This window comes from Enhydra lutris, unplaced genomic scaffold, assembly GCF_002288905.1.
Source record: "Enhydra lutris kenyoni isolate GAN:26980312 unplaced genomic scaffold, ASM228890v2 scaffoldscaffold47, whole genome shotgun sequence".
Classification (NCBI taxonomy): domain Eukaryota; kingdom Metazoa; phylum Chordata; class Mammalia; order Carnivora; family Mustelidae; genus Enhydra; species Enhydra lutris.
Window position 1 is genome coordinate 12,354,661 of NW_019154131.1, and position 20,804 is coordinate 12,375,464.

The 20,804-nt window shown below is 35.3% G+C and overlaps 1 protein-coding gene across 2 annotated transcripts in view; it reads left to right on the forward strand.

Moving 5' to 3' along the window:
* The window catches only part of LOC111156613 (centlein), a 288,532-nt gene that overhangs the window by 82,339 nt on the left and 185,389 nt on the right, over window positions 1-20,804 (forward strand). For both annotated transcript variants that reach the window (XM_022517606.1, XM_022517607.1), the window contains exons 4-5: window positions 12,632-12,766; window positions 13,368-13,547. In XM_022517606.1, coding sequence (XP_022373314.1) covers window positions 12,632-12,766; window positions 13,368-13,547 — 315 coding nt within the window. The remainder of the gene's footprint in view (window positions 1-12,631; window positions 12,767-13,367; window positions 13,548-20,804) is intronic.

Genomic DNA, 20,804 nt, shown 5'->3' on the forward strand with positions numbered 1-20,804 from the left:
TGACCTGAGCCGAAGGCAGAGGCTTTAACCCACTGAGCCACCCAGGCGCCCCTTTTCTTTTTCTTTTTTTTTTGTGTGTGTGTGTGTTGAGTCTTTTATATTTTCTGTGTATAGTATCATGTCATCTGCAAATAATGAAAGTTTTACTTCTTTCTTACCAAGATGGATTCCTTTTATTTCTTTTTGTTGTCTAATTGCTGTGGCTAAGACTTACAGTACTATGTTGAATAAATGTGGCGAGAGCAGAAATCCTTATTTTGTTCCTGATCTTAAAGGAAAGGGTCTTGTTTTTTTACCACTGAGTATGATGTTAGCTGTGAATTTTCATATGTGGCCTTTATTATGTTGAGGTATGTTTGCCCTAAACCTACTTGTTGAGGGTTTTTAGTCTGAATGGATATTGTACCTTGTCAAATGCTTTTTCTACATCTTTTGAGATGTTCATATGGTCTTGATCTTTTCTTTTGTTGATGTGTTATTTCATGTTCATTGATTTGTGAATATTGAACTACCCTTGCATAGCAGGAATAATTTTCACTGGTCATGGTGAATATTTTTTTAAATGTATTGTTGGATTTGATTTGCTAATATTTTGTTGAGGATTTTTGCATCTGTATTCATCAGAAATAGTAACCTGTAGTTCTCTTCTTTGTAGTTTTTGGTTTCGTGGTAATGCTCTTCTCCTGGATGAATTTGGAACCTTTCCTTCTGTTTTTTGGAAGAGTTTGAGAAGAATAGATATTAACTCCTCTTTAAATGTTTGGGAGAATTCTCCTTTGAAGCTAGCAGGTCCTAGACTTTGTTTGTTGGGAGTTTTCTGATTCAGTTTCCTTGCTGCTAACTGATCTGTTTTCTATTTTTTCCTGATTCAGTTTTGGGTAGTTATATGTTTCTAGGAAACATTTCTTCTAGGTTTTCCAATTTGTTGGCATATAATTCTTCATGGTATTCTCTTAAAATCTTTTGTATTACTGTGGTATCAGTTGTCATTTCTCTTCTTTCACTTACGATATCATTTGTACTCTCTCTTTTAAAAAAATTGTTTTATGCGTCCAGCTGTTTGTCAATTTTGTTGACCAGCTCCTGGCTTCATTGATCTGTTTTTAAATTATTTATTATTATTATTATTTAGTTTCTATTTCATATATTTCTGCTCTAATCATTATTATTTCCTTCCTTCTACTGGTTTTGGGTTTGGTTTATTCTTCTTTTTCTTGGTTTTGTAGGTTTAAGGTTAGGTTGTGTATTTAAGATTTTTCTTGATGATCTCCTTTGAGATACTTCTTGATGGAGGCCTGTATTCCTATAAACTTCCCTCTTACAACTGCTTTTGCTCCATCCCAAAGATTTTGGACTGTTGTATTTTCATTTTCATTTATCTCTATGTATTTTTTTAATTTCCTTTTTGATTTCTTGGTTGACCCATTCATTGTTTAGTAGCATGTTAATTAACTTTCCTGTATATTGTTCTGTACAGATTTTTTCCCTTAGTGTTGTTTTCTGGTTTCATAGCATTGTGGATGGAAAAGTGATTTTTCTATGACTTTGATTTTTTTTTTATTTTTTGAGACTTGGTTTGTGGCCTAGTATGTAATCTATTCTGGAGAGTTTTCTGTGTGCACTTGAAAAGAATGTGTATTCTGCTGTTTTAGCACGGAATATTCTGAATATATCTGTTAGATCCATCTGGTTCACTTTCTGTTTGAATGTTCTATCCATCAATGTAAGTGGGGTGTTAAAATCCCCTACTGTTATTGTGTTACTATTGATTATTTCCTTTATGTTTGTTGTTTTTAGCTGCTTTATGTGTTTGGGTCCGTCTGTGTTGGGTGCATAAATATTTATAATTGTTATATCTTCTTGTTGGATTGTGCCTTTTTTGATTATGTAGTGTCCTTCGTTGTCTGTTGTTACCATCTTTGTTTTAAAGTCTGTTTTGGGGGCGCCTGGGTGGCTCAGCCAGTTAAGCCTCTGCCTTCAGCTCCGGTCATGATCCCGGGGTCCTGGGATCGAGCCCCACATTGAGTTCTCTGCTCTGCAGGGAGCCTGCTTCCCCCTCTCTCTCTCTGCCTGCCTCTCTGCCTATGTGTAATCTCTGTCTGTCAAATAAATAAATAAAATCTTTAAAAAAAAAAAAATGAAGTCTGTTTTGTCCAGTATAAGTATTGCTACCCAACTTTCTTTTCAATTCCATTTACGTGATACATGTTTTTCCATCCATTTTCTTCTAATCAGCATGTGCCTTCGGGTCTGAAATGAGTCTCCTGTTGGCAATGTATGGATGGGTCTTGCTTTTTTATACAGTCTATCACCCTATGTCTTTTAACTGGTGCGTCTAGTTAATTTACATTCAAAGTAATTATTGACAGATATGTACTTATTGCCATTTTGTTACTCATTTTATAGTTGTTTTTGTAGTTCTTTTCTATTCCTTTCTTCTCTTGCTCTCTCATAGTTTTCTGACTTTCTTTAATAATATACTTGGATTTCTTTCTCTTTATTTTTTTCACAACTGTTATGGTGTTTGATTTGTGGTTACCATTAAGCTTGTATATAACATCTTATGCATATAGCCATTTCTGTTACATTGTCACTTATATTTGAACCATTCTTTTCTTCTCTCCCCTGTCACCTTTTAGGTACATGGTGTCTTACTTTACATCCTTTTATTTTGTGAATTCTTTGACTGAATTTTATAGATATACTAATTTTTTTGCTTTTGTGCTTCCTGCTTTTCTTACTCCTGGTAATGGCCTTTTCTTTCCATTCAAAGAATCCCTTTAACATTTCTTGTAGGCTGGTTTAGTGGTGATGAATTCTTTTAACTTTCTTTGTCAGGGAAACTCTTTATCTTTCCTTTTGAATGATAGCCTTTCAAAATAGAGTATACTTGGCTGCAGGTTTTTTCTTTTCAGCACTTTGAATATATCATACCACTCCCTTCAGGCTTGAAAAGTTTCTGCTAAGATCAGCCGGTAGCCTTATGGGGTTTCCCTTGTATGTAACTGTTTTCTCTTGCTGCTCTTAAAGTTCTTTCCTTATCACTGCTTTTTGCCATTTTAATTATTATATGTTGTGGTGTGGAGTTCCTTGGGTTGATTTTGTTTGGGCTCTCTATGCCTTGGGGATTTTGATTTCTCTTTCCTTCCCCAGATTTGGGAATTTTTCAGCCATTATTTCTTCAAATAAATTTTCTGTCCCCTTTTTCTCTTCTATAATGAGAATGTTATTATACTTGATGGAGTCCTTGAATTCCCTATATCTGTTTTCATTGTATTATTATTTTTTACTCTTACCTATTCAGCTTCATTGCTCTCCCTTACTCTTTCCTCCAGGTCTCTGATATGTTCATCTTCTTCTCTAGTCTATTTATCCCATGTAGTGTTTTTTTTTTTTTTTTAAGATTTTATTCATTTATTTGACACAGAGAGAGAGAGACCACAAGTTGGCAGAGAGTCAGGCAGAGAGAGGGGGAAGCAGGCTCCCCACCGAGCAGAGAGCCCGATTCGGGGCTCGATCCAGGACCCCAAGATCATGACCTGAGCCGAAGGCAGAGGCTTAACCCACTGAGACACCCAGGCGCCCCCCATGTAGTGTATTAATTTCAGTTACTTTTATTATTTTTTTAGGGATAGAGAGAGAGCATGTCAGTGGTGGGGGAAGGGCAAAGGGAGAGGGAGAATCCTAAGCAGACTCCCTGCTGAGCACAGAGCCTGATGTGGGGCTCGGTCTCATGACCCTGAGATCATGACCTGAGCCAAAGTCAGGAGTCAGACAATTTAACTGACTGGGCTGCTCAGGTGCCCCTTAATTTCAGTTCAAGTTCTTCATCTCTGTTTGGTTCTTTTTTATGCTTTCTCTCTCTTTCCTAAGTATCTCACTGAAGTTCTCCACTCTTTTCTGAAGCCCAGTGAGTATCTTTATGAACTTACTTTAAAATCTCTATCAGTCATATTCTCTCCATTTCATTTAGCTCTCTTGTGATTTTGGCTTGTTCTTTCTTCTGGGACATACTTCCCTGTCTCCTCACTTTGTCTAACTCTCTCTGTCTGTTTCTCTGTGGTAGGAAAGTCAGCTGTGTCTCTTGCTCTTGAAAGTAGTGACCTTATGAAGAAGAGGTCCTGTAGTGCCTGCAGTGCAATGTCCCCTATTCTCTCCTATGTGTGTTGCATGCGCTTTATTATTGTGGCTGAACTGCTTTTGCCTTTCAGTCCGGTTACTTACAGTGGTTCTCTTTGCCTGTCATTGGCAGGGTTTGGTCCCTCTATTAGTGGACCAGACTGGGGCCACCTTGGGCCTGAGTTGAGTCAGACCAGGCAATTGCCAGAGATGTAGTAGCATTGAACTGCAGGGTGCTTTCCCTGTATTGTCCCCTGAGAAGCTTTCATTGCTGGGAAGAGCCTGCAGTCAGACCAGATTATCTTCCCCAGCCCACTGCTGGGTCCCCAGCTGGACTGGTGTGTTTGGTGATCTTGCCCTCTTCTTGGAGCAGCAGTCTCTTTGGAGTGATGCTGGCCCCTGTTCAGTCTGCTTGCACACTGCCAGGCTTGTGACACTGCTTTTGATGGGCTCTAAGGGTGTATTGGAGTAGTCAGGTCTGTAGGAGAACATGGGAGCACAGTGTTAGCAATGTTTGCATAGGTCGGCTCTGGGAGGGGACCTGGAGCTGCTTTAGAAAAGTGCTGCAGTGTTAGAGTGCTTAGGTTCATAGGAGAATGTGGGAGGCAGGGCAAACAGTTCTGGCAAGGTCCAAACCTGTCCACTAGTGAAGGGGACCGATAGCTGCCCAAAACTCCTGCCAAGGTTGGAGGGTGTGGATCCACAGAAGCATAAGGATGGGGGTGTGGGGGGGAAGGGGAGGTATGCTGATAACCAGCTAGGTGGAGTGTTGGGGCTGTGCTGGTTCTTTGCAGGTTTCTGTCTCCAGGCTGGTGGGTGAAGAAAGAAATGGTACCCACTTAGCTCCTTTGTTCCTGGAGAATTGTCCCAAAGAAATATGTACCTCCAGCACAGCCTCTGAGATTGGTGAGGAAATATTCCTGTATATCCGAGGCATTTTTCAAATTGCTGCTTCTATTGCTCTATCTCTGCAGGGCTCTTTGTAGTGCTTAGGGTGGGGGACTGTTTCCTCTTGCTCTCCAGGCTCTCCTAGAGCCAAGCTGGCTGACTTTCAAAGTTCCTGGTGTTAAGCCCCACTGATTATAAGAACTTGCAAAATTATGCTCCTCTCATTTTCAAAGCCAGATGTTAGGAGGGTTGTCTTTCCTGTGCAGATCCCCTGTGGCCTGCGGCACCTCTGCCCTCTCCACCACTGCGGTGTCCGTCCCTCCCACGTACAGTCCCATTGGTCTCTTTAGCTCCCAACCATGTCTCTGTCTTTCCTACCTTCTTCAGTGTATGTAGCTGTGGAGAGTCTGTTCTGCCAATCTTCAGGTCATTTTCTGGGTTATTTACTCTGATGTGGGTGTTATCTAGTTGTGAATGTGGAATGAGGTGAGATTAGGATCCTCCTAATCCACCATCTTCCCTGCAAGTGAGTTTTGACTCAATCTATACATCTTTCCTTTTTTAAAGATAAGTTTACCCCATCTACATTTCTTGATATAACATACTTATTTGATCTTTGTTCTCTGACTGTCCTTATGTTTACATTTTTAATGTTTTCTTAGCTTTTTATATTTGTTGTATTTTTCATTTGTGTGTATTTGCGTGTTTGCGTATACATGCATTTTCATGTTGATAGTTGGGGATGTTTAGAGTTTGTATTATTTCTTCTAGTGATTAAGTTATTAAATATTCTATTTAGCAGTATACTTCTTGCTTCTAACATATTCTGAAAATGTATATAATATCTCTCAACTGTGCACTGTAAAAAGATAAGAAAATTAGTGTATTTTGATTTGTTCAGCCTTTGTTTCTTCTGCATTTTAAAGTGAACTTATGAAGAGTAATTGGAGGACTTATTTCTTATTCTCAGCATTTTTTCGTTGTGTTTTTTGTACTGTCAAGATTTATAATGCTTATGTTCCATAACTACCTATCCATTATTTTTAGTGTAAATTCTGTGGGAAAATAGATCACATTATATTGGTTTTTCCTGTTGCTGCATAACAAATTATCATAAGCTAGTGAAATACAGTTATTAAGTTGCTGTGGGTCAGGAATCTGGACATAGTTGGGATCTCATATGGTTGTAATCAAGGTTACAGTTGGATTGTGCTCTCATCTGGAGGCTTGACATAGGAAAAATCTGCTTCTAAGCTGATTCAGGTTGTTGATGGTATCCGTGTCCTTGCAATTTTAAGACTGATGTCCGAAATGGGACCAAAGTCTGTTAGGGTTCTTCAGAGAAGTCGAAGTAATAGATGTGCATACATATGTCTGTTATCTATCTGTATCTATCTGTATGGAGGGGGAAATTGATTTTAAGGCATTGGCCCATGTAATTGTGGGCTGACAAGTCTGAACTGTGCAAGATTGGCTGACAAGGTAGGGACCCAGGGAAGAGTTAATGTAGCAACTCAATCAGAAGGCAGTCTGGAGGTACAATTCCTTCTTTCTCAGAGGTCTATAGCCCTTTCTCTGTGGTCTTTAGTTGACTGGATGAGTCCCAGCCACATTATGGAGAGGTAATCTTCTTTACTCAAAGTCCATTGATTTAAATGTTAATCACATCTGAAAAATATGTTTGCAGTAACATTAGACTCATGTTTCCTCAAAAACTATCAAAAGCTGGGTACTTTGGGTACTATGGCCTAGCCAGGTTGACACTTAAAATTGACTAAATGGGTAAAAAGTTCTGAGGTGAGTAGACCTTTAGTGTGAGGTTTTATGTTTATCTGGATAGGCCTTAGGCTGTCTTTACCGTTGGCTATAGCTATATGTGTCAGAGGCTAACCTTTGTTTTGTTGTTCTTTTTTATTTGTGTCTCTCTAGAAGTATCTTAAATATCATCAGAGACGCATGATTCTGCCCATTGTATTCTGTGGTTGTTATATAGAAGTCCTACTGATATGGTGAGGTGTCAGAGGGAGGGGAAGCATTCTATAGTTCCATAATTAGGTCTCAGCCTTTTTTTTTTTTTTTAAAGATTTTATTTATTTATTTGACAGAGATCACACATAGGCAGAGAGGCAGGCGGAGAGAGAGGAAGGGAAGCAGGCTGCCTGCTGAGCAGAGAGCCCTATACGGGGCTTGATCCTAATAACCTGGGATCATGACCTGAGTCGAAGGCGAGGCTTTAACCCACTGAGCCACCCAGGCGCCCCTCTTTTTTCTTTTTAAAATATTTTTAAAACTTTATTTATTTTTTTAAAGTTATTTATTTATTTATTTATTTATTTATTTATTTGACAGAGATCACAAGTAGGCAGAGAGGCGGGGGTGGGGTGGGGAAGCAGGCTTCCTGCTGAGCAGAGAGCCCAGTGTGGGGTGCCATGCCAGGACCCTGAGATCATGACCTGAGCTGAGGCAGAGGCTTAACCCACTGAGCCACCCAGGCACCCACTATTTTTAATTTATTTATTTGACAGAGAAAGAGAGAGAGAGAGTACAGCAGGGGGAGGGTCAGGCATAGGGAGAGAGAGAACCACGCTTTCCAATGAGCAGAGAGCCTGATGTAGGGCTCCATCCCAGGACCCTGGGATCATGACCTGAGCTGAAGGCAGCCACGTAACTGACTGAGCCACCCAGGTGCCCTACGTCTCAGTATTTTAGAGAGCTTATGTCTTGACATTGTGACCATCATAAGTACTTCTCAGTCCCCCCACCCACTTGGATTGATAGAAAGGGTAGAGGGTGTTGGAGTTAGGTATTTCCTTTTAGCTAGGTAGGTTAGGTTCTGGCAAAACTTCCCCAAGATTGGGCTTTTTTGGACTTTGTAACTCTCAAGACTTGCCCACTTTGATCTTCCAGCAATCTGTTAATTACACATTAGATTTTCCTACTCTGGTAGTGGTTCCCAAGGAGTTTTCTGCTCTGGTAAATTGTCATTATCTGTCCCTACCTGTCTGTTTCTCTAGTTTGGGGAACAATAGTTTGCTCTATGACCCCACCCAGTTCTTTGATAGATTTAGGAAGAGTTGTTGATTTTTAGTTAGTTCAGCTTTTTTTCATGTTTGTGAATAGGAAAGATGAGTTCTAAGTTCCTTACATGCTTGAGTGGAAACTGAAAGTCCCTCTAGTGTGTTTTTGTTGTCCCACTAAGCGATATTAAGTAGCTCTTAATTTTTAAGACTTATAGCCTATGGAATAGAATAACACTTAAGAATGACAATTCCTATAGCTTATTTAAATCTTATGTATCTAGTCAAATTTCTCGAAAGTTAAACACACACATACATGCATTCATGCACATTATTTTTTAGCTGGTTGCAGAAAAACTTTCATAGTAGTGTAATCTAATATAACATATTTTACTGATGATAGCATAAAACATTGCCTATAATAACTTTTGGTAAGACTGCCTTAGCTTTGTCACTAATAGTTATAACATAAATCGGGTAATAGATTCCCCTTCTTGTATTGCATTAGATGATATGACTCCACTCACAACCTAGTATATTGTATTTAATTAGATGCTGATAGCTCTTCAATGTTTTATCCCCCCCCCCGCCTTTTTTTTTTTAACCTTGTAAGAAGCTCAGAAATGAGTTTTGGTTCTGTTACAGTTAGATCTGTGACCCCATCCTTCTTCTCCATTTACCATTGTTTTAGTTGTTGTGGCTTCATAACTTCTCTGTTTTTTACTAAAACTTCCATGCCCCTTTGAAAGTAGGTCATATAAATAATATATTAACATGCTCAAGTATTGCTCAGTAGAGTTTTAGGTTTTATGCTGCTGCCCCTCCTTCCCCTTTTTTCCTGCGTCATACTCTTTATCATTCTCTTCTTACTCTACAGACTTCTCTTGACCATGATGTGAATTATTCATTTCATGTCTTATCCATAATAAATTATTTGTTCCAGACATTCTTTCTCTTGTCACCCTTTATGCTTTATGGTTCCTCTGAGTTCTGTTTGCTATTTTAATATTAACTCATGCCAGACCATTAAGAATGTACTCTATCCAGAAAAGTTTGTTGAAAACTTTCATAAAGCTATATTTTAAAATGAATTACAGCTGTATATACCTGTAGTTTCATTATTTAAAGTAGATCACTAAAAGCACACTTTAATAGGAAAATATTTTGCATTATACAAAATTTTGCAAATCTTTTTTTTTTTTTTTAAATTTTGCAAATCTTTAAAGGTTTAAGTTACTGATTGTCTTTTATTGGGAGTGCATCTTTATTACTTTAATGATTATTCAGTGTAATATCAGATTTATCAAACTAATTACAAGGATATTCATAGTTTGGGTTAACTACCTACTGTATTATGCTTTTTTATTTAAAAATCAAGTTTATGTTTGGACTTGTTGATTACTAAATTCACTCAAATGCTGAAATTCAAATTATTAAATAATTCTCATGAAACTGCTTGCTATTGGTGTTTAAGTTGTCAATTTCTGTTAAGTTTAGCTGACGTGAATGGGCAATCCCTTCTAAAACTTTAATCATTTGGCTCAGTGTTCTTTCCTTCCTAGGGTCTAAATAGTTTTTAGAATAGATGAGAATTCTCACGTTTTGTCAGTTCTTTCAAAGGAGAGGTCTGTAGATAGTCTGTAAACAGTCTTAGTGTTCATGTGATTGAATTTATCATTCTTTGTCCATCTCATTCATAAACATTTGCTAATCTGGTTTGGAAAACACTATGAGTACATTGTTAGTATGTAATGTGTCCAATGAATAATATGGGCAAGACAGAAATCTAGGAAGGGTAGAAATTACTGTGACAGTCTGGGGAAACCTTCATGGAGAAAGGGAGAGATTGAATCTTGAAGGAGGGTAACACTTAGATGAGAATAGAAAAATGAGCTGTGAATTGTGGATGGGCCGCACTTATGCATCTATTCATAAGCTGTTTGATTGATGTCAGGGAGATTTTGATATGCCCTAATAGTTAAAATAGGAAGTAAAAATTAAAACTATATTGAGGTTCCATTTATACTTATTAGATTTGTAAAAAATTACCAAGCCTGAGAGTCAAGTGTTGGTGCAGATGTAGAGCTGTGAGAACTCTTGAAGTGCTCATAGCCTATGACTTAGTGATTTTACCTCCAAATATAATCTTAAGCAGTATTTTTCAAACTTTTATTAGTATGACCCCCAAACTGAAAAAAATACATTCTACCTAATTACCCTAATATACCCACACGTGAAATAAAATTTCATATAGTAATTGTCCTTACTTTTATAATGAAGGTAAAAATACAGCAAAATATGCACCAAATATGAATGTAATCATATTTAAAGAAAAATAAATGAAAAATTAAGCACTGTAAAAATTTAGGAGATACTTAATATAGTGTATCTGCTTCTTTCATAGTTTTTTTGCTGAGAATTTATGCTAACATTTTGATATTTTCTATTGTATTCTATTCCACTTTTAAAAAATGCTGATTGTGATGACTAAATGATTTAATGACCCATTACTAGATTGCAATTTGTAGTTTGAAAAATACTGCTTGGGAGAAATTCTTGCTCATCTGTATCAGGAGACGTGTTAAGAGTGTTTATAGCAGCATCGTTTGTATACCCCTTTTTTCCCAAAATGGGAAGCACCTGAAATATACACTAACAAGAGATAAATAAATATAGAATAGTATATTTATATTATAGAATAATACTATACACCAAGGTAATTGAACTGTAGCTATACCTTTCACTATGGATGAATTTGGGAATGTTGAGCAAAAAATAGCAAGCTGCAGAATGTGTGTAGTATGATTTAATTTTTATAAAGTTGAAAAATAAGCTAAACTGTACAGTATATCAAATAGGGATATGTGTGTCTTCAAACTATAAAGAAAGACAAGGCTAAGAACCAAAGTTGTAGAATAATGCCTTGCCCTGGAGGAGATGGAAGTGTTATAAGGATCAGGGGACCTACAGAGGACTTAAAGATAATGGTAAGGTTGTGTTTCTTAATTAGGTGGTTGTGGATACAAGGCTACTCTTTTTATTCTTTTCTTCGTACCTTACACCTTACATATTTCTCACAGATTATGTTTTGTATGCATTCAGTATTTGATTTTTTTTTTTAAAGAGAGAACGTGTGTGTGTGTGTGTGTGTGTGTGTGTGTGTGTGTGTGTGTGTGTGTCTGAGGAGTGGCAGGGGTGGGGCAGAGGGAGAGGGAGAGAGAGAGTATCTTAAGCAGACTGTACACCCAGCATTGATGCAGGGCTCTATCGCACCACCCTGAGATTGTGACCTGAGCTGAAATCAAGAGTGGGACAGTTAACCAACTGAGCCATCCAGGTGCTCCTTAAATATTTTCAATTAGAACTAAAGTAAAATCAACAATTAACATTATAGCTTAAAAAATTAGAATATAGTAGTTACTCTCACTTTATTCCTGAAACTCATCCTGTTTTGCATCCTATCCTTGAAGCTCCTCCCCAAGTCACTTGGAGCATGTTTAATAAGGAGTAAATATGGGAGTACAAAATAAATTGATATTTAAGAATCAGATGAGCATCACTGATAGATCAGAGATGAAATGAAGGTCAGGGTTTTCTGTTGAGCATCCTACTTAGTAACAGAGCAGTATGTTATAACTTGATGTGTCTTCTTGTTTGACAGGCCAATGGGGCTTTGGGGAACGGTGCTATTAAAAATGACCTGGAGGCTTTCAAAAACCTTATAAGTGTGTAATGGATGCTTAATAAATATTAGTTGAAAAAATGAACAAAAGTTAGGTTGACAAAAGTTGAAGAAGTTTAGAAAGAGATAGTATCAGGATATGGATTTCAGTTTTGGCATGTTAGTTTCAAGTTCCAACAGATAATCCAAATAGAGGTATTATATTGAAAGTTGGAAATGTAACATTGCTGACTGGGAGAGCATCATGGCTGAATTAGGATTAGTAAGACTCTTAGACAGAGATGAGATCAGAAACCAAGAAGGGGTAAATTTTCTGAGAGAAGAGGGAAACTAAGAATTGAGTCATGGATATGTCTTGTAATTAGGTCTTATTTAGGTATTTCTGCAGGTAAAAAGAGTAGTCAGTTAAAAACTATGGCAGTTTTAATATCGTGAATATGTTTTTCTACACAGCAAGTTATCTTTGGTACCAAAACAAACTTGTCATTTTCCAGTCTTGAAAATTACGAGTGCCTTCACAAAATCATAATTGTTTATCTAGAAAATGTTTTCTTCCAAATGATACTCAAATAAGAGGGTAATTCTTATCTTAGCTACATACACATTTTCTTTGGAATGTTTTATAAAATTTTGTTTTACTTTTATTTTGCACCTGAATCCCAAAAGTTTGCTTTCTGAATGTGGCTTGATATTTGGCATCCAGTTTTATGTGTTCTTCATCTTAAACTAATAAACAGATACCACACTTGCCTGTTTACTTGAAAATTGATGGGCATGTCACCAGAAATGCGAACTTTGATAATAGACATTATTATGAAAACTAGTTAATCCTAATATTATTGATCAAAATGTGAATTTTTTTAAAATAAAGTATTTTTTTCTTAGAAATACCAGCTTACCAATGATTGTGATTTTTTTTCCATAGAGAGAAACAGGACTACAAATAGAAATAAATGACCTTATAAAACGGAAGATTGCAGTTGATGAAGAAAATGCTTTCTTAAGGAAAGATTTTAGTGACTTGCAGAAGAAATTTAAAGATAAAAGTCAAGAAGTTAAGGTGTGTTGGCATGTACATAGTTTTACAGTATTATTGCTTTGAAATCCTACTTTAAGCTTTGTCAGCCTTTGTGGCATGGAAAGTGACAAGCTTGGAGGAAAAATTGCCTTAGGCCCTGCTGTACCACACAGTTTTCTCACATGCAAAAACTGAGAAAGATGCTTTAAAGATAAGACTCCAAGCTTTATAACTTTCAGATAAATAGTTAATGATGGAAATGGAGCTAAGAAAGTAGGAGTGTGAATATGTGGCTTCTTGTAATTAGATTCTGATGGGACTGGCATTATTAATTGATAAAACCCAGGTCTGGGAGGATATGTCTGTGTGGGTCTCAAAAATAGCTGGGGACAGCATCAAAGGCAGCTTGATCAATTAATGGGCTCTTTGCAAATGTGTACTCATCAAAGCTGTCATCCAGTGAAAAAATATGACCCATCCACCTGCATGAAAAGAGGCCAATAAAAGTGTACAGGTGACCTTGGCCATCAAATATAGAAGAAGCTGCTGTGAGGATAAAACTGCACAGTTTATATTTGCTGATTAGTTCTCACCTTTTTTTTGCTTTGTTTTGTTTATCGGCCCTTGTGGTACTGTTCTACAGGACACTAAGGAGTGTGTACAGAATAAGGAAGAGCAAAACAGACTGGTTATAAAAAATCTGGAGGAGGAGAATGAGAAATTAAGTACCCGCTGTGCTGACCTGCTAAATGACCTGGAGAAACTGAGGAAGCAAGAAGCACATTGGAGAAAAGAAAAACATAGCATTGATGCAAAAATAAAGGTATGCAGTGAGAGTGGAGAGCATGAGAATGATGCTGTTATTTCAGATCTAACTTCTTATAGGAAGTTTATTACATGTGATTTTCTTTAAATAACAAGTTATATATTCAAATCCACCAGTGGGGACCAGCATTAATTTATATTCCTTCACTTAAGACCCACAGCTTTTTAAAAATTGATGTTGCAAAGCAGGAAACTGACTTCAAATAGTTATCTAAAATGTAATCATTAAAAAATAAAGGCTGTAGCATTTTGAAATGAAACATGTTTTGAAAAAATATATTTAGAATCACAAGGTTTGACTTTTTTCAGTTAGAGCTTAAATTTATAAGTATAGCTAGAATTCATTACAATAGAGTTTTAAGAATGTATTCTCCAGGTCTTTTGAAAAATAAAATGGGAAAAAAGCATGAAGCAATTGAGAAATACTCATATGTGTTTTGAAGATGGTGCTTTTCTTTGGCTTAAGATGGCCTTATTCATAGTAAGATTTTATTTTCAGGGAAGATGAAAGGTACAGTCAATCTTTGTAATATGTCCATCAGTATTTTTCAAAATAATTTTTTGGTGGCTTTCTCTTTGTCTTGAGAATATTTTTGTTAATTTTTTTCCATTGAATTTTAGATTTTTCTTTTACCATAGATTTTGTTGAAAAGGCCAGAATTTTATGCTAGTAAATATGATAGTGCCTCTATGTATGCACAAATAAAAAGAATATATAAGTACACACACGTGTGTGTATATATATATATTTATATATATATAAATATATATTTATTTATAAGTATGGATATATTAAGTATGGATATGTGTGTGTCTGTGATCATTTTAGAGGTGAAGGGAATGTGTATTTCTGAGTGTGTGAATCAGTTCATTGCACATATTTAAGAAAATACATTAAATCTTTTAGTGTGTCATCAGAGAATAATTGAGCCATTGAGAGAATTGAAGTTTGGTGCATTTGTTTTCTCAACTTTTATGTCAGTTTCTGCTTCCCTGCAATCTTTAAGCAGTTTGGTAGTGTGATAAGGGTGAGTGGTACTTCCTTATGTTAATTCATAGGCACATGAGTGTTTGGTGATACTTTTCATACCATTGATGACTATTTGCCACTTAAATAGTTTATTCTGTCATTTGCTGTGGTTTTTAGTTCTGGGACTTTTTCCTTTAATTGGGAAGTGTGTCTTATTAATTTGTAGACATTATTCTGGGAAGTAATACTTTTTTTGCTATATGTGCTACAAGTACTTTCTGTTCCATGAATTTCAAGTAAGGTAAATTGGACTCTGAAAAGTTTGTGGATCTAGAAAGAGTATGTTTTATTATTCTCTAATGTTTTTGCATTGGCAGTCTTATTTGCTAAAGTTTTCCCTATTCCAAAGTCTGTAATGTACTTAGAGTTTATTTTGGGGTCTGTTGTTTCACACCATTTATTCAGTAGTTTATTGATTTGTGATGTAATCTCTCACATCTCGAAGTGTTCCTGTGTGTTGAGGTTTGTTTCTGGACATCTTATTTTTTTCATGGTTTTAGGTATTGTAGTTTTGTAATTTGACCCATTATTTGGTAGGAAGTCTGCTTCTTTTTTTTTTGTAAGTCATGAACCTTGTATGTGCTTCTTCACTGTCTTGTAATATTTAAGAACTGTTTTGTTACTGGGGCACCTGGGTGGCTCAGTTAGTTGAGTTCTTGGTTTGCGCTCAGGTCATGATCTCTGGGTTGTGAGATTGAGTCCCACATGGGACTCTGCTCAGCGAGTAGTCAGCTAGAGATTCTCTCTCTCCCCCTCTCCTTCTGCTCCTCCCCTCACATGTAGGAACGTTCTCTCTCTGTCTCAAATAAATAAATAAATCTTAAACTTGATCTTAGCCTAAAGGCTGAGAAACAACTCAAATAAGTAAACCTTAACGAACAGGAACGATTTTATTAGTTTTACTGAAAAATTCTATTAGAAAGTAGATTGGAACCATACTTAGTTTATGAATTAATCTTGGGAGAATTGTGACCCTACTGTTCATATATGTGGAATAAGATTTTGTACCTTTCTTAAAATGGCATTGTCCACTGTTAACTAGATTTAGTCCTAGCTACTAATATTATTGTAAAAAGATTGTATAATGGTAAGTAATATTTTAAATTATACTTTAATTATTTCTGGAAGGCCGGGTTGATACTGATTTATCCTAACCTTCTTTTCTTTTTTTTTTTTTTATAAAGATTTTATCTATTTATTTGACAGACAGAGATCACAAGTAGGCAGAGAGAGAGGAAGGGAAGCAGGCTCCCCGCTGAGCAGAGAGCCCGATGTGGGGCTTGATCCCAGGACCCTGGGATCATGACCTGAGCCGAAGGCAGAGGCTTTAACCTGCTGAGCCACCCAGGCGCCCTGACCTAACCTTCTTTTCAGTAATTTTTTCTAATTATCTTATTAGTGCTAAAAATTTGTATATTTTCTTGATTTTTCTAAGTTAATTAAGAAAACTTTGCATCTTTCTTTCCTTCCTAAAGTATTAGTTGGCATATAATTCACATGTAATCCTTTTAAAATTCACAGTCCTAGTGTAATCGTTTTTAGCTTGTGCAGAGTTGTACAGCTATTACCACAATTACTTTTAGAACATTTTCATCATTTCAAAAAGAAACCCTGTAACCTTTAGCAATCGCTCTGCGTTTACCCCTTCACCCTGGATCCCTTGATAACCAGTAATCTGCTTTCTTTTTCTGTAGATTTGTCCGTTCTAAACATTTCATATAAATAATATCATAGTATATGGTCTTCTGTGACTGACTCCTTCTACTTAGAATAATGTTTGCAGTGTTTACCCATGTTGTAGCATGTATCTGTACCACATTCCTTCTTATTGTTGAATAATATTCCATTACATCGCTATCCTACATTTTATCACCAGTAGATGAACATTTGTGTCTTCAGTAGTGTTGCTGTGAGCACTTGTGTACAAGATCTCATGTATACATACCTGTATTTTTATTTCTCTTAGATACATACCAAAGATTGAGATTACTGGGTCATATGGTAACTGGTTTTAAGCTTTTGAGGAAAGCAGCTGCACCACTTTACATTGTGAACAGCAGTCTGTGAGGGTTCTGATTTCTTTTTGTTCTCATCAACACTTGTTATTGTCTGCCTTTTGGATTTGTTCTTGTGGATGTGAAGTGGTTTCTCATTGTGGGTTTGATTTGCATTTCTGATGGCTAGTGGTGTTGAGCCTCTTTTCAGATGCTGTTGGCTATTTGTCTATTTTTTAAGAAATGCAAATTTCATTCCCTTTACATATATTTCTGGATACAAGTCTCTTCAGCTATAGAGTTTGAAACTATTTTCTTCAATTCTTGGAGTGGTTTTTCCTTTATTAATGGTGTTTTTGAAGCATAAAAGTTTAAAATTTTGATATTTATCTACTTTTTCTTTTCTTACCCCTGATTTTGGTGTCATATCTGAGAAACCATTGCCTCATCAAAGATCAAGAAGATGGAAACCTATGTTTTCTTCTAAGAGTTTTATAGTTTTATATCTTACATTTAATTCTTTGATCCATTTTGAGTTAATTTTTTAATATGGTGTTTGACAGGAATCCAACTTCATTCTTTTGCACGTGTTATTCAGTTGTTTCAAACACCATTTGTTGAAACAGACTATTGTTTCCCCCACTGCTACTGTGTTTATTGAATATCAGTGGACTGTAAATATAAGGGTTTATTCTGGATCTCTATTCTGTCCATTTGATTTATGCATTTATCCTCATGTCTATGCCAAACAGTTTATTATTACAGATTTATAATAGATTTTGAAATTGGGATTGTGTGTCATCCAGATTTTTTATTCTTTTTTCAAAATTGGCTATTTTGGATCTCTTGCATTTCCATATGAATTTTAGAATCATCTTTTCCATTTCTTACAAAAAAAGCAAGTTGTGTTTATTTTGATAGAGATTGCATCAAATCAGAATATCAATTTGGCAAATATCACTATTTTAGCAATATTATAACATCTACTCCAACATGGGGTGTTTCATTTTTCTAGGTCTACTTTAATTTCTTTCAGTAATGCTTTGTGGTTTTCAGAGTATGATGCACTTCTTTACAGAAAAGTATTTGCATTTCTTTGAGTTTGTATTATTTCTTTTTTCTTTAATGGAATTCATCCTTTTAAATTTAAATTCAATGAGCTAACATATAGTACATCATTAGTTTCAGATGTAGTGTTCAATAATTTATCAATGGTGTATAATACCCAGTGCCCAGGTACATATTATTCCTAAATATTTAATTTTTATGCTATTCTAAATGGAATTGTTTCTTCATTTCCTTTTTGGGTGGTTCATTCCTAATTATTAATTTTTATTTAGTGATCTTATACCTGCAACGTTGTTCAATAAGGTTGATTCTTTAGGACTTTCTATATGTAAGATCATGTCATCTACAGATAGAGATAATTTACTTTTTCTTTTCCAATATGGATGTCTTTTGTTTCATTTTGTTCCCCATTACCTTGGCTAGAATCTCTAGTATACAACTGAATAGAAAAAAAGAGTAGACGTCTGTGTCATGTTCCTGATCTCATAGGCAAAGAATCTACTCTTTCATCCTTAAGTATGATATTTGCTCTGTGGTTTTGTTGATACACTTTATCAGATTGAGGAAGCTTCCCTCTATCCCTATTATTTGATTGTTGTTTTTATCATGAAGGGGTTTTAGATTTTGGCAAATGCCTTTTTTTACATTTCTTGAAATGATTTTTTTTTTTTTTTTGTCTTTTATTCTATGGGTATGGTGTGTTATTTTACTTGATTTGGGATGTTAAACTAACTTTATGTTGCTGGGATATTTTTGTCTTTATCTGGCTTTGGTGCTAAGATAAACCTGGCCTTGTAGAATGAATTAGAAAATGTTTCCTCCTCTCATATTTTTGGGAAGAGTTCAAGAAGAATTGGTATTCATTCTTTTAAAATGTTTGGTGGAGGGCTGTCTGGGCAGCTTATGTGTTTAAGTATCCAACTCTTGGTTTTGGCTTGGGTCCTGATCCTCAGGGTTGTGAGATTGAGCCCTGTGTTGGGCTCTGCATTCAGTGGGGAGTCTGCTTCTCTCCCTCTCCCTCTGCCCCCCTGTGCTCTCTCTCTCTTTCTCTCAAATACATAAAAAAATTAAATAAAATGTTTGGTAGAATTCACCAGTGAAGCAATCTGGTACTAGAATTCTTTATGTTGGGTAGTTTTGAATAACTGATTAAACCTCTTCAGTTATTATAGATCTGTTGAGATTTTCTATTTGTTCTTGAGTTTAGGTGATTTGTGTGTTTCTAAGAATATGTCAGTTTTGTCTTGGTCATCTAATTTATTGATGTAAAATTGCTTATAGTATTCTCTAATAATCCTTTTTATTTCTGTATAGTTTGTAGTGGTAACTTCACTTTGATTTTTGATTTTAGTTATTTACATTCTTTCTCTTTTTTCTTTGTCATTCTAACTAAAGGTTTATTTATTTTGTTGCTATTTTCAGAGTCACCCTTTGCTTTAACTGACTCTTTATTGTTTTGTTGTTACCTTTAAAAAAAACTTTCCACACTAATCTTTATTATTTCTTCTTTTCTGTTTGGTTTCACTTTGATATTTCTTCTCTGTTTCTTCAAGGTATAAAATTAGATTATTAAGTTGAGTTATGTTTTCTTTTTTAACATTGGCATTTATAGCTATAAATTTTCCTCTGAATACTGCCTTTGCTGCAGGCTGTAAGTATTAATATTTTTGTTTTGCTTTCATTCATTTCTGAATATTTTCTGACTCTCTTGTGATTTCTTCTTTGACCTATGGGTTGTTTCTGAGTATATTATTTAATTTCCACATATTAACACATATTAACTTTTTAAAATTTTTCTTCTGTTACTCAGTTTTGGCTGTAATCCACTATGATTAGAAAAGATATTTTGTATAATGATAATGTTTTTAAATTAAGAATTGTTTTTTGGCCTAACATGGTCAGTTATGGAGGATTATCCATGTGTACTTGAGAAAAATGTATATTCTGCTCTTTTGGAGTAGTATGTTCCATAAACATTTGTGAGGGTTACTTAGTTTATAGTGTTTTTTAGGCCCTCTTCATCCTTGTTGACCTTCTGTCTAAGTGTTCTAGTCATTATTTAAAGTGGAGTATTGAATTCTGCAACTACTACTGTAGAGAACTATTTTTCCTTTCAATTCTGTAATTGCTTCCTTTATAATTTAAGGGCTCTGTTGTTTGGTTTATAGTTACATCTTCTTGACAAATTGATTCTGTAATCAATATATACATCCTATATATCCCTTTGCTTTTTTAACTGTTTTTGACTTTTTGTCCAATATATTTATATCTATTCCAGTTCTGTTTATTCTTTTCATGGTTATATTTTCCCATTCTTTCATTTTCATTCTGTTTATGTCTTTTGGTCTAAGTGAATCTTTAAAAAAAATTTAACTCTAGTATAATTAATATACAGTATTATACTAGTTTGAGAGGTACAATATAGTGATTCAGCAATTCTATACATTACTTGGTGCTCCTCATGATAAGTCTGCCCTTAATGCCCTTCATCTATTTCACCCATTGCTCCTTTGGTAACTATCAAGTTTGTTCTCTATATTTAAGTGTCTGGATATTTTTGTCTCTTTTTTTCTTTGTTCATTTGTTTCTTCAATTCCACATATAAGTGAAATTATATGGTATTTATCTTTTTCTGACTGACTTATTTAAAGTGAGTGTTTTAATCAACATTTTGTTGTATAATGTTTTCTTTATTTTGTCAATATCTGCCTTTTGATTAGAGAGTTAAATCCATGTATATACAAAATAATTACTAGTTAGGATTGACTAACTTCTGACATTTTATTATTTATTTGCTGTTGTCTGATAGGTGTTTTTCTCCCTTATATCCTCAGTTACTGTCTTCCTTTGTATTTAGTTGATTTGTTATAGTGGCACATTTTGATTCCCTTCTTATTTTTTTGTGTGTGTATTCTCTTGATGTATTTTCTTTGTGGTTACCATGGGTTTACATTTAGCATCATGAACTTAAAATAATATAATTTGAATTGATGCCATCTTATACAATAGCAATACTAAAACTCATCTATATTGCTCTTTCCCTCCACTTTACAGTATTGTTGCCACAAGTTGCATATTATAAATTGTGTGCCCTGTAACACAGATCTATAATTTTGTTGTGTTTTTCTTTGAAATATGGTAAATGAAAAGTTGCAAACCAAAT